Source organism: Eptatretus burgeri, chromosome 9 (genome assembly GCF_056783735.1).
Source record: "Eptatretus burgeri isolate ZD-2024b chromosome 9, Ebu_testis_v1, whole genome shotgun sequence".
Taxonomy (NCBI): domain Eukaryota; kingdom Metazoa; phylum Chordata; class Myxini; order Myxiniformes; family Myxinidae; genus Eptatretus; species Eptatretus burgeri.
Window position 1 is genome coordinate 95,145,792 of NC_140969.1, and position 14,264 is coordinate 95,160,055.

The window sequence follows — 14,264 nt, forward strand, 5'->3', positions numbered from 1 at the left end:
GTTCTAAATATGGGGCCTACCTTGGAGACTCACAAATTTTGAAAAAATCAGTAAATGAGTTATCCTTAAGAGACTTTGTAAGTTGGTTTTACTTTGAATACTTGAAATGTCGGTTCTGGATTGATAACTCACAATGTGATACATATCTTGGAAACTCAACGGGAATGTGGTTATACCTTGAAGACTTGGAAAGTTGGGTTTATGTTGGACACTTGAAACTTTTTTGGGGGCTTTTATTTATTTATTTATTTATTTATTTATTTATTATTATTATTTTATTTATTTATATTTTGGAGACTTTTGGAGTTGCTATCACTCTTTGGGATCTAAACCTATCGATGTAGTTCTTTGTCGGATGGTGCTTGATGGGAGCAAGATCAAGAAAGTTCTGGGAAGAAAGTGCAGGCTTACTCCCCCTTTTTACGTCATCAAACCTGAAAGCCTTAAAAGACAGAATTGGAAGAAGAGAAAAAAACAAAAAATATACATTGTTCGTTCTGGGAAGAAAGTGCAGGCTTACTCCCCCTTTCTACGTCATCAAACCTGAAAGCCTTAAAAGACAGAATTGGAAGAAGAAAAAAAAGCGTAAAAATATATATATATATAGGTGGAAATCTCATTTTGAAAAAGACATTGTGTTGGGCGAGGATTGAGTTGGGGTTGAGATTTTGAATGTGAGGGTTGGTGTTGAGATTTTGAATGTGAGGGTTGGGACACACACACATACACATCAACAAACAAAAGTTAAGCCTTGACTATTCAGTTGAGGATTCTGTGTTTGGGGTTCACAGATCTAAGAACGTCCCCCTTGACACACATTATATACTGTTATACACCTCGGACTTGGCCCTCGAGTGTCCACAACGGTGTATAGTAGGAGGGAGTGAAGCGCCAACCTATTGCTCCCATTGCACACACACACACACACACAAACAAAAGTTAAGCCTTGACTATTCAGTTGAGGATTCTGTGTTTGGGGTTCACAGATGTAAGAACGTCCACCCCTTGACACACATTATATACTGTTATACACCTCGGACTTGACCCTCGAGTGTCCACAAAGGTGTATTATCTGCTTAGTTTTGTCTTTTGTAATTCCTGTGAATAAAATGAACCTAAAATCTCTTCCCCTTCCAAATCATATATTTTATAAGTCCAAGGAACTGTATCTATTACATCAACAATTTAAAAAAGTTCTTTCGTCCATCGTTCAGTAAAACCCTTTTCAAAAAGAAATATTCTAATTGAACACCTAGTCAATGAACAGCTAAAAATCAAGTCAATGAAAAGAAAGAAAGAATCACAATTGAACATCCACTCAATGAACTGTTAATATTCTAATTGAACACCTACTCAATGAACTGTTAATATTCTAATTGAACACCTACTCAATGAACTGTTAATATTCTAATCAATGAAAAGAAAGAAAGAATCCTAATTGAACACCTACTCAATGAACTGTTAATATTCTAATTGAACACCTACCCATCAAGTCAATGAAAAAGAAAGAAAAGAATCAAGATGAACACCTAGTTAATGAACAGAAAGAAAGAATCCATATGAACACCTACCCAATGAAAAAGAAATAATCTAATCAATAAACTGTTAATATTCCAATTGAACACCTAGTTAATGAACTGTTAATATATTCTAATTAAACACCTAGTTAATGTACAGAAAGAATCCATATGAACACCTACTCAATGAAAAAGAAATATTCTAATCAATGTACAGAAAGAAAGAATCCTAATTGAACATCTACTCATCTAATCAATGAAAAGAAAGAAAGAATCACAATTGAACATCTACTCAATAAACTTAATATATTCTAATTGAACACCTAATCAATAAACTGTTAATATATTCCAATTGAACACCTAGTTAATGTACAGAAAGAAAGAATCCATATGAACACCTACTCAATGAACAGCTAAAAATCAAGTCAATGAAAAAGAAAGAAAAGAATCAAGATGAACACCTAGTTAATGAACAGAAAGAAAGAATCCATATGAACACCTAGTTAATGTACAGAAAGAAAGAATCCATATGAACACCAAGTCAATGAAAAGAAAGAAAGAATCCTAATTGAACACCTAATCAATAAACTGTTAATATATTCCAATTGAACACCTACTCAATGAACAGAAAGAAAAGAATCAAGATGAACACCTACTAATCAAGTCAATGAAAAGAAAAAAAGAATCAAGATGAACACCTACTAATCAAGTCAATGAAAAGAAAAAAAAGAATCAAGATGAACACCTACTAATCAAGTCAATGAAAAAGAAAGAAAAGAATCAAGATGAACACCTAGTTAATGAACAGCTAAAAATCAAGATGAACACCTAGTTAATGAACAGAAAGAAAGAATCCATATGAACACCTAGTTAATGTACAGAAAGAAAAGAATCAAGATGAACACCTAGTTAATGTACAGAAAGAAAGAATCAAGATGAACACCTAGTTAATGAACAGCTAAAAATCAAGTCAATGAAAAAAGAAAGAAAAGAATCAAGATGAACACCTACTAATCAAGTCAATGAAAAAGAAAGAAAAGAATCAAGATGAACATCTACTCATCTACTCAATGAACTGTTAATATTCTAATTGAACACCTACTCAATGAACTGTTAATATTCTAATCAATGAAAAGAAAGAAAGAATCCTAATTGAACACCTACTCAATGAACTGTTAATATATTCTAATTGAACACCTACTCATCTAATCAATGAAAAGAAAGAAAGAATCCTAATTGAACACCTACTTATCTAATCAATGAACTGTTAATATTCTAATTGAACACCTACTCATCAAGTCAATGAAAAAGAAAGAAAAGAATCAAGATGAACACCAAGTTAATGTACAGAAAGAAAAGAATCAAGATGAACACCTACTCAATGAACAGCTAAAAATCAAGATGAACACCTAGTTAATGAACAGCTAAAAATCAAGATGAACACCTAGTTAATGTACAGAAAGAAATATTCTAATCAATGAACTGTTAATATATTCTAATTGAACACCTAGTTAATGAACAGAAAGAAAAGAATCAAGATGAACACCTAGTTAATGTACAGAAAGAAATATTCTAATCAATGAACTGTTAATATATTCTAATTGAACACCTACTCATTTAATCAATGAACTGTTAATATATTCTAATTGAACACCTACTCAATGAAAAAGAAAGAAAAGAATCAAGATGAACACCAAGTCAATGAAAAAGAAAGAAAAGAATCAAGATGAACACCTACTTATCTAATCAATGAAAAGAAAGAAAGAATCCTAATTGAACACCTAATCAATGAACTGTTAATATATTCCAATTGAACACCCACTCAATGAACAGAAAGAAAAGAATCAAGATGAACACCTACTAATCAAGTCAATGAAAAAGAAAGAAAAGAATCAAGATGAACACCTACTCAATGAACAGTTAATATATTCTAATTGAACACCTACTCAATGAACTGTTAATATTCTAATTGAACACCTACTCAATGAACTGTTAATATTCTAATTGAACACCTACTCAATGAAAAGAAAGAAAGAATCCCAATTGAACACCTAGTTAATGAACTGTTAATATATTCTAATTGAACACCTACTCATCTAATCAATGAAAAGAAAGAAAGAATCCTAATTGAACATCTACTCATCTAATCAATAAAAAAGAAAGAAAAGAATCAAGATGAACACCTAGTTAATGAACAGCTAAAAATCAAGATGAACACCTACTCAATGAACAGTTAAAAATCAAGTCAATGAAAAAGAAAGAAAAGAATCAAGATGAACACCTACTCAATAAACAGAAAGAAAGAATCCTAATTGAACACCTAGTTAATGAACAGCTAAAAATCAAGATGAACACCTAATCAATGAACTGTTAATATATTCCAATTGAACACCTACTCAATGAACAGCTAAAAATCTAGATGAACACCTACTCAATGAACGGCTAAAAATCAAGTCAATGAAAAAGAAAGAAAAGAATCAAGATGAACACCTAGTTAATGAACAGCTAAAAATCAAGTCAATGAAAAAGAAAGAAAAGAATCAAGATGAACACCTACTCAATGAAAAAGAAAGAAAGAATCCTAATTGAACACCTAGTTAATGAACAGCTAAAAATCAAGATGAACACCTACTCAATGAACAGCTAAAAATCAAGTCAATGAAAAAGAAAGAAAAGAATCAAGATGAACACCTAGTTAATGAACAGCTAAAAATCAAGATGAACACCTACTCAATGAAAAGACCAAAAAATTGGTGAATTCACTTTTTATTTTTAGCTTATATTTTCTTGATAAAAACGTGAATTATTTAGGAAAAAAAGCTTTTTTAACAAGAAAAAGTAAATAGATATGAAGGAAAAGAAAGGTATTCATTGGGTTCTTTCTTTTCATTGAGTAGGTGTTCATCTTGATTTTTAGCTGTTCATTAACTAGGTGTTCATCTTGATTCTTTTCTTTCTTTTTCATTGACTTGATTTTTAGCTGTTCATTGAGTAGGTGTTCATCTTGATTTTTAGCTGTTCATTAACTAGGTGTTCAATTAGGATTCTTTCTTTCTTTTTCATTGAGTAGGTGTTCATCTTGATTCTTTTCTTTCTTTTTCATTGACTTGATTTTTAGCTGTTCATTAACTAGGTGTTCATCTTGATTCTTTTCTTTCTTTTTCATTGACTTGATTTTTAGCTGTTCATTGAGTAGGTGTTCATCTAGATTTTTAGCTGTTCATTGAGTAGGTGTTCAATTGGAATATATTAACAGTTCATTGATTGGGTGTTCATCTTGATTTTTAGCTGTTCATTAACTAGGTGTTCAATTAGGATTCTTTCTTTCTGTTTATTGAGTAGGTGTTCATCTTGATTCTTTTCTTTCTTTTTCATTGACTTGATTTTTAACTGTTCATTGAGTAGGTGTTCATCTTGATTTTTAGCTGTTCATTAACTAGGTGTTCATCTTGATTCTTTTCTTTCTTTTTTATTGATTAGATGAGTAGATGTTCAATTAGGATTCTTTCTTTCTTTTCATTGATTAGATGAGTAGGTGTTCAATTAGAATATATTAACAGTTCATTAACTAGGTGTTCAATTGGGATTCTTTCTTTCTTTTCATTGAGTAGGTGTTCAATTAGAATATTAACAGTTCATTGAGTAGGTGTTCAATTAGAATATTAACAGTTCATTGAGTAGGTGTTCAATTAGAATATATTAACTGTTCATTGAGTAGGTGTTCATCTTGATTCTTTTCTTTCTTTTTCATTGACTTGATTAGTAGGTGTTCATCTTGATTCTTTTCTTTCTGTTCATTGAGTGGGTGTTCAATTGGAATATATTAACAGTTCATTGATTAGGTGTTCAATTAGGATTCTTTCTTTCTTTTCATTGATTAGATAAGTAGGTGTTCATCTTGATTCTTTTCTTTCTTTTTCATTGACTTGGTGTTCATCTTGATTCTTTTCTTTCTTTTTCATTGAGTAGGTGTTCAATTAGAATATATTAACAGTTCATTGATTAAATGAGTAGGTGTTCAATTAGAATATATTAACAGTTCATTGATTAGAATATTTCTTTCTGTACATTAACTAGGTGTTCATCTTGATTCTTTTCTTTCTGTTCATTAACTAGGTGTTCAATTAGAATATATTAACAGTTCATTGATTAGAATATTTCTTTCTGTACATTAACTAGGTGTTCATCTTGATTTTAGCTGTTCATTAACTAGGTGTTCATCTTGATTTTTAGCTGTTCATTGAGTAGGTGTTCATCTTGATTCTTTTCTTTCTGTACATTAACTTGGTGTTCATCTTGATTCTTTTCTTTCTTTTTCATTGACTTGATGAGTAGGTGTTCAATTAGAATATTAACAGTTCATTGATTAGATAAGTAGGTGTTCAATTAGGATTCTTTCTTTCTTTTCATTGATTAGATGAGTAGGTGTTCAATTAGAATATATTAACAGTTTATTGATTAGGTGTTCATATGGATTCTTTCTTTCTGTACATTAACTTGGTGTTCATCTTGATTCTTTTCTTTCTTTTTCATTGACTTGATGGGTAGGTGTTCAATTAGAATATATTAACAGTTCATTGAGTAGGTGTTCAATTAGAATATTAACAGTTCATTGAGTAGATGAGTAGATGTTCAATTGTGATTCTTTCTTTCTGTTCATTGAGTAGGTGTTCAATTAGAATATATTAACAGTTCATTGATTAGAATATATCTTTTTCATTGAGTAGATAAGTAGGTGTTCAATTAGAATATTATCAGTTCATTGAGTAGGTGTTCATCTAGATTTTTAGCTGTTCATTAACTAGGTGTTCATCTTGATTCTTTTCTTTCTGTTCATTAACTAGGTGTTCAATTAGAATATATTAACAGTTCATTGATTAGATTATTTCTTTTTTTCATCGAGTAGATGAGTAGGTGTTCAATTAGAATATATTAACAGTTCATTGATTAGATGAGTAGGTGTTCAATTAGAATATATTAACAGTTCATTGAGTAGGTGTTCAATTAGAATATATTAACAGTTCATTGATTAGATGAGTAGGTGTTCAATTAGAATATATTAACAGTTCATTGATTAGAATATTTCTTTCTGTACATTAACTAGGTGTTCATCTTGATTCTTTTCTTTCTGTTCATTGAGTAGGTGTTCAATTAGAATATATTAACAGTTCATTGAGTAGGTGTTCAATTAGAATATATTAACAGTTCATTGATTAGGTGTTCAATTAGAATATATTAACAGTTTATTGAGTAGGTGTTCAATTAGGATTCTTTCTTTCTTTTTCATTGACTTGGTGTTCAATTAGGATTCTTTCTTTCTTTTCATTGATTAGATGAGTAGATGTTCAATTAGGATTCTTTCTTTCTTTTCATTGAGTAGGTGTTCAATTAGAATATTAACAGTTCATTAACTAGGTGTTCATATGGATTCTTTCTTTCTTTTTCATTGAGTAGGTGTTCATATGGATTCTTTCTTTCTGTTCATTAACTAGGTGTTCATCTTGATTCTTTTCTTTCTTTTTCATTGACTTGATTAGTAGGTGTTCATCTTGATTCTTTTCTTTCTTTTTTCATTGACTTGATTTTTAGCTGTTCATTAACTAGGTGTTCATCTTGATTCTTTCTTTCTTTTTCATTGAGTAGGTGTTCATATGGATTCTTTCTTTCTTTTCATTGACTTGATTAGTAGGTGTTCATCTTGATTCTTTTCTTTCTTTTTTCATTGACTTGATTTTTAGCTGTTCATTAACTAGGTGTTCATCTTGATTCTTTCTTTCTGTACATTAACTAGGTGTTCATCTTGATTCTTTTCTTTCTGTACATTAACTAGGTGTTCATATGGATTCTTTCTTTCTGTTCATTAACTAGGTGTTCATCTTGATTTTTAGCTGTTCATTAACTAGGTGTTCATCTTGATTCTTTTCTTTCTTTTTCATTGACTTGATTAGTAGGTGTTCATCTTGATTCTTTTTTTTCTTTTCATTGACTTGATTAGTAGGTGTTCATCTTGATTCTTTTTTCTTTTCATTGACTTGATTAGTAGGTGTTCATCTTGATTCTTTTTCCTTTTCATTGACTTGATTAGTAGGTGTTCATCTTGATTCTTTTCTTTCTGTTCATTGAGTAGGTGTTCAATTGGAATATATTAACAGTTTATTGATTAGGTGTTCAATTAGGATTCTTTCTTTCTTTTCATTGACTTGGTGTTCATATGGATTCTTTCTTTCTGTACATTAACTAGGTGTTCATATGGATTCTTTCTTTCTGTTCATTAACTAGGTGTTCATCTTGATTCTTTTCTTTCTTTTTCATTGACTTGATTTTTAGCTGTTCATTGAGTAGGTGTTCATATGGATTCTTTCTTTCTGTACATTAACTAGGTGTTCAATTGGAATATATTAACAGTTTATTGATTAGGTGTTCAATTAGAATATATTAACAGTTTATTGAGTAGATGTTCAATTGTGATTCTTTCTTTCTTTTCATTGATTAGATGAGTAGATGTTCAATTAGGATTCTTTCTTTCTGTACATTGATTAGAATATTTCTTTTTCATTGAGTAGGTGTTCATATGGATTCTTTCTGTACATTAACTAGGTGTTTAATTAGAATATATTAACAGTTCATTAACTAGGTGTTCAATTGGAATATTAACAGTTTATTGATTAGATTATTTCTTTTTCATTGGGTAGGTGTTCATATGGATTCTTTCTTTCTGTTCATTAACTAGGTGTTCATCTTGATTCTTTTCTTTCTTTTTCATTGACTTGATGGGTAGGTGTTCAATTAGAATATTAACAGTTCATTGAGTAGGTGTTCAATTAGGATTCTTTCTTTCTTTTCATTGATTAGAATATTAACAGTTCATTGAGTAGGTGTTCAATTAGAATATTAACAGTTCATTGAGTAGGTGTTCAATTAGAATATTAACAGTTCATTGAGTAGGTGTTCAATTAGAATATTAACAGTTCATTGAGTGGATGTTCAATTGTGATTCTTTCTTTCTTTTCATTGACTTGATTTTTAGCTGTTCATTGACTAGGTGTTCAATTAGAATATTTCTTTTTGAAAAGGGTTTTACTGAACGATGGACGAAAGAACTTTTAAAATTGTTGATGTAATAGATACAGTTCCTTGGACTTATAAAATATATGATTTGGAAGGGAAGAGATTTTAGGTTCATTTTATTCACAGGAATTACAAAAGACAAAACTAAGCAGATAATACACCTTTGTGGACACTCGAGGGTCAAGTCCGAGGTGTATAACAGTATATAATGTGTGTCAAGGGGTGGACGTTCTTACATCTGTGAACCCCAAACACAGAATCCTCAACTGAATAGTCAAGGCTTAACTTTTGTTTGTGTGTGTGTGTGTGTGTGTGTGCAATGGGAGCAATAGGTTGGTGCTTCACTCCCTCCTACTATACACCGTTGTGGACACTCGAGGGCCAAGTCCGAGGTGTATAACAGTATATAATGTGTGTCAAGGGGGACGTTCTTAGATCTGTGAACCCCAAACACAGAATCCTCAACTGAATAGTCAAGGCTTAACTTTTGTTTGTTGATGTGTATGTGTGTGTGTCCCAACCCTCACATTCAAAATCTCAACACCAACCCTCACATTCAAAATCTCAACCCCAACTCAATCCTCGCCCAACACAATGTCTTTTTCAAAATGAGATTTCCACCTATATATATATTTTTTTTTACGTTTTTTTTTCTTCTTCCAATTCTGTCTTTTAAGGCTTTCAGGTTTGATGACGTAGAAAGGGGGAGTAAGCCTGCACTTTCTTCCCAGAACGAACAATGTATATTTTTTGTTTTTTTTCTCTTCTTCCAATTCTGTCTTTTAAGGCTTTCAGGTTTGATGACGTAAAAAGGGGGAGTAAGCCTGCACTTTCTTCCCAGAACTTTCTTGATCTTGCTCCCATCAAGCACCATCCGACAAAGAACTACATCGATAGGTTTAGATCCCAAAGAGTGATAGCAACTCCAAAAGTCTCCAAAATATAAATAAATAAAATAATAATAATAAATAAATAAATAAATAAATAAATAAAAGCCCCCAAAAAAGTTTCAAGTGTCCAACATAAACCCAACTTTCCAAGTCTTCAAGGTATAACCACATTCCCGTTGAGTTTCCAAGATATGTATCACATTGTGAGTTATCAATCCAGAACCGACATTTCAAGTATTCAAAGTAAAACCAACTTACAAAGTCTCTTAAGGATAACTCATTTACTGATTTTTTCAAAATTTGTGAGTCTCCAAGGTAGGCCCCATATTTAGAACCATCTTGACAGAACCCTTTTCCTGAGTCTCCAAGGTAGTTATTTAAACCATCAAGGCAGAACTCATTTACTGATTTTTTCAAAATTTGTGAGTCTCCAAGGTAGGCCCCATATTTAGAACCATCTTGGCAGAACCCTTTTCCTGAGTCTCCAAGGTAGTTATTTAAACCATCAAGGCAGAACTCATTTACTGATTTTTCAAAATTTGTGAGTCTCCAAGGTAGGCCCCATATTTAGAACCATCTTGGCAGAACCCTTTTCCTGAGTCTCCAAGGTAGTTATTTAAACCATCAAGGCAGAACTCATTTACTGACTTTTTCAAAATTTGTGAGTCTCCAAGGTAGGCCCCATATTTAGAACCATCTTGGCAGAACCCTTTTCCTGAGTCTCCAAGGTAGTTATTTAAACCATCAAGGCAGAACTCATTTACTGATTTTTTCAAAATTTGTGAGTCTCCAAGGTAGGCCCCATATTTAGAACCATCTTGGCAGAACCCTTTTCCTGAGTCTCCAAGGTAGTTATTTAAACCATCAAGGCAGAACTCATTTACTGATTTTTTCAAATTTGTGAGTCTCCAAGGTAGGCCCCATATTTAGAACCATCTTGGCAGAACCCTTTTCCTGAGTCTCCAAGGTAGTTATTTAAACCATCAAGGCAGAACTCATTTACTGATTTTTTCAAAATTTGTGAGTCTCCAAGGTAGGCCCCATATTTAGAACCATCTTGGCAGAACCCTTTTCCTGAGTCTCCAAGGTAGTTATTTAAACCATCAAGGCAGAACTCATTTACTGATTTTTTAAAATTTGTGAGTCTCCAAGGTAGGCCCCATATTTAGAACCATCTTGGCAGAACCCTTTTCCTGAGTCTCCAAGGTAGTTATTTAAACCATCAAGGCAGAACTCATTTACTGATTTTTTCAAAATTTGTGAGTCTCCAAGGTAAAACTTGTATTCTGGCTCATCAAGGTATAACTTGTTCAGTGGGTATTGTCTTGATAACTCACAATGAGTACTATTGCTGTAAAACTCTTTTTCAGGATTTTGCTGGTCTCCAAGGTATAACTCTTTGGTTGGGTCATCAAGGACGAACTCGTTCTGTGGGTCTTGGTCGCTCATAAGGTCTTCAACCAAGCCAACAATTTCGCCCCAAGTTGTAGCAAAAGCAGTATTTTCATTTCGTATTTCAGACACAATTTCCTGTGAGAGAAAATAATAATGTATTAATTAAGTTATTTAATTATTAAATGAGTATGCTTCAATCAAAGTTTGAAAATAGGAAAATAAAAAATCTTACCTCAATAGATAAGAGGTTTGAATCCAGTTCATCAACTTGAAGGTTTAGTTCCATACAAGACAGAGAGTTCCAAGGAACACCAAAGTCATCCCACTCAAGGTCTTGGTCGCTCATAAGGTCTTCAACCAAGCCAACAATTTCCCCCAAAGTTGTAGCAAAAGCAGTATTTTCATTTCGTATTTCAGACACAATTTCCTGTGAGAGAAAATAATAATGTATTAATTAAGTTATTTAATTATTAAATGAGTATGCTTCAATCAAAGTTTGAAAATAGGAAAATAAAAAATCTTACCTCAATAGATAAGAGGTTTGAATCCAGTTCATCAACTTGAAGGTTTAGTTCCATAGAAGACAGACAGTTCGAGACAAGCACACAGAACACCATTGCCAGCAAGAACAAATGTTTAAAATGGAGCCTGGGTTTGAAGCTTTTATAGAGAAAGACTGGTGGGTGTGGTTTCCTTTGGAAATTCCCTGGGCAAGCCTAGGCAAGCCTTCATTGGGAAATTTTTCAAAACCATAACATCCTGTAATTTTCTAGTGATTTCTTTGTGAGTCAGAGATGAACTGGAAATGATGTAAGAGTGGGCGGGGCTTAGTAAAAGTAGGCGGAGCTTAGGAAAAGTGGGCGTGGCTTAGAAAAAACCTTATGAAAAGTGGGCGGAGCTTAGCAAAAGTGGGCGGGGCTTAGGAAAAGTGGGCGTGGCTTAGAAAAAATACCTCATGAAAAGTGGGCGGAGCTTAACAAAAGTGGGCGGGGCTTAGGAAAAGTGGGCGTGGCTTAGAAAAAATACCTCATGAAAAGTGGGCGAAGCTTAGCAAAAGTGGGCGGGGCTTAGCAAAAGTGGGCGGGGCTTAAAGAAAAGTGGGCGGGGCTTATTGAATACCTTGTGGAAAGTGGGCGGGGCTTAACAAAAGTCGGCGGGGCTTAAAGAAAAATGGGCGGGGCTTAACAAAAAATAACCTGTGGCTCAGGAGGTGGTCAAACAAGAGCATTAAGAGAAGTTTATCATTTCGTAATGGCACAAATGGGGTATCTTAAAAAATATAAAGATTCAAATGTTTTGTTTGTCAATATTTTAGATGGGGATTATTGTGCAAAGAAAATTAAACTATTGAAGGAATTTGAGAATGAACAAATCTTTATAGGTTCAATGAGTGAGCTGTTCAACCCCCAGGTGTTCAATTCAATGAGGTTCAACCTCCAAGTTAAAAGGGGAGACAAATAAATATACCTTGGGATAAAAAGGGGATTTATTTTTAGGGAAAAAAAATATAAATCGCTGAAAATCCCCCATTCATTTACATGGGGAAAAGTGAGCCAGAATCAGTATTCTTACCCTACTCCCGTGGTTTTCCTCCTTTCATCAAAGATGGGAGGCCCCGAAAGCTTTGCCCAAATCCTGTTATCCGGTGAGCTGCCCTGTGAAGGGAAGCTGCACAGGAGGCATTCCCACGGAGTGGGTTTTCAGATATATTTTTGCTTTTAAAATGTTTGTGGAATGAAGGGTGATGCAGTGGCTGGAGTGCAAGTCCTGCCACCAACCTCCTAAAAAAGTAACCCAACTGCAGGAGGACGTCCGCCGACACAGTTAGGCACTAGATATTGATGGTAGTTGGCTCACAAGGAGCTCCTCCGCCCTTTGACGGGTTTTGTTTTTAATCCTGCTGGGTGTCCATATCATACACCCTTCTCACAAAGAAACTGGTTGGGGGAGACGGTTTATTCGCCGACAACTCGACCATGAAAAAGGTTAGTGCATGTTTATATTGTACCTGTAGCAAGTCACACATCTGATCTGGCCTGACCTGGCAATATCTCTCAATGGTGAAGAATCACTTAAAAAGTTATCAGATCCGAATTCAGAATCAGATGTTCACCAAAACCGATTCAATTCTTCCTTGTCACACACCAAACGTGTCCACCAATTTTCGTCCAAATCCATCAACAACTTTTTTGAGATGTCGTGCTATATATATCGTTTTTGGCCCAATCTCTCAATGGTTCTTGCTTTTGCAATCCATGACGGCACAGTCCACATGGGGTCCTTTTTTTCGGTAATGACGTACGCAGTTTGCTGTTTCCGTTTTCACCAAACTCTCTTCTTACGGTGTCCAAGGCAATCTCCACTCATGGCTTCCTCTCCTGTCGCAGTCAATGCTGGGCTCTTAATGGAATTCTCTCATCTCCTCTGCCCATCCAGACTGGAGTGCCATAAGGCAGTGTTCTGGCCTCCAAAACCAGTCGCCGACTGGGCATCCTCCGTCGTGTAAAGTCCTTCCTTGGCACACCTGAGCGCCTGACCACATACAAAGCTTTTGTCCACAGCCTGATGGAGTACTGCTCTCCCCTCTGGGGAGGTGCTCCTGCCTTACACCTCACTGGACTTCACGCTGTGGAAACCAAGGCTTTTAGGATCATTGGTATCTTCCGCGATGAGGCTGAGTCTTTGGGTCTCTCACTCTCTCACCGGAGGCAGGTCGGTGGTCTTTGTCTTCTACCGTCTCCTCTCCAGCCTTGCCCCACCCCCCCCCCCCCGTTGCTCTGTCTGTGATCTTTCCCCCCTACATTTCATCAGGGCACTCAAGGTCCACCAAAATCCCTCTTCTGTTGAAACGTCCAAAATGAAGAATCACTGCTCACCTTCTCTCTTTCATTCCTCTTTTTCCCCACCTTTGGAACAAACTACCACACACTCTTCAATCCCACTCTTCCCTCCAAGTCTTCAAATCAGCTGTTCACCACCATCTCTTATCTTCATCCATCCAAAACCATGTTCTTTTCTACCCCCGCGAGTCTACCCCAAACCCACCTCCTTCAAATTCCCTCCTTTCCTTCCTGAAAGTCTCTGTCGTGTAAGGACCTGACAGTCCCTGTCGTGTAAGGACCTGACAGTCCCTGTCGTGTAAGGACCTGAAAGTCCCTGTTGTGTAAGGACCTGAAAGTCCCTGTCGTGTAATGACCTGAAAGTCCATGTAGTGTCCATCTTGTTTACTCCGTGTACCCCCACCCCATCCAGCTCCATTCCACAGATCTCCTCATGTCTCTGTTCCCCACTGTTTTCTGCTTACCTCTCCTATCCCTCTTGTCTCCTGCTCCCCACGTTATACGTTTTGTGTGTTACTTCTTATACAAGCCTTGACATTGTATGTTAAAAAAAT

The 14,264-nt window shown here is 34.6% G+C and overlaps 1 protein-coding gene and 1 long non-coding RNA gene across 2 annotated transcripts in view; one reads left to right on the forward strand and one right to left on the reverse strand.

Annotated features, from left to right (window-relative positions):
- The window catches only part of LOC147020671 (uncharacterized), a 105,328-nt gene that overhangs the window by 34,860 nt on the left and 56,204 nt on the right, over positions 1–14,264 (forward strand). The window lies entirely within an intron of this gene.
- On the reverse strand, positions 10,595–11,913 carry LOC147020673 (uncharacterized). The gene is made up of 3 exons (XM_085896641.1): positions 11,395–11,913; positions 11,103–11,297; positions 10,595–11,005 (listed from the first exon to the last, which is right to left on the reverse strand). Exons 1-3 carry the CDS (start codon positions 11,485–11,487, stop codon positions 10,595–10,597), a joined length of 699 nt encoding a protein of 232 aa, XP_085752767.1. The 5' UTR covers positions 11,488–11,913.

Coding starts and splice junctions, on each gene's coding strand:
- LOC147020673 (XM_085896641.1), bottom strand. CDS start 11,487: ATGGTGTTCTGTGTGCTTGTCTCGAACTGTCTGTCTTCTATGGAACTA. Junction 11,298..11,394: donor CAAACCTCTTATCTATTGAG/GTAAGATTTTTT, acceptor TTTCTCTCACAG/GAAATTGTGTCTGAAATACG. Junction 11,006..11,102: donor CAAACCTCTTATCTATTGAG/GTAAGATTTTTT, acceptor TTTCTCTCACAG/GAAATTGTGTCTGAAATACG.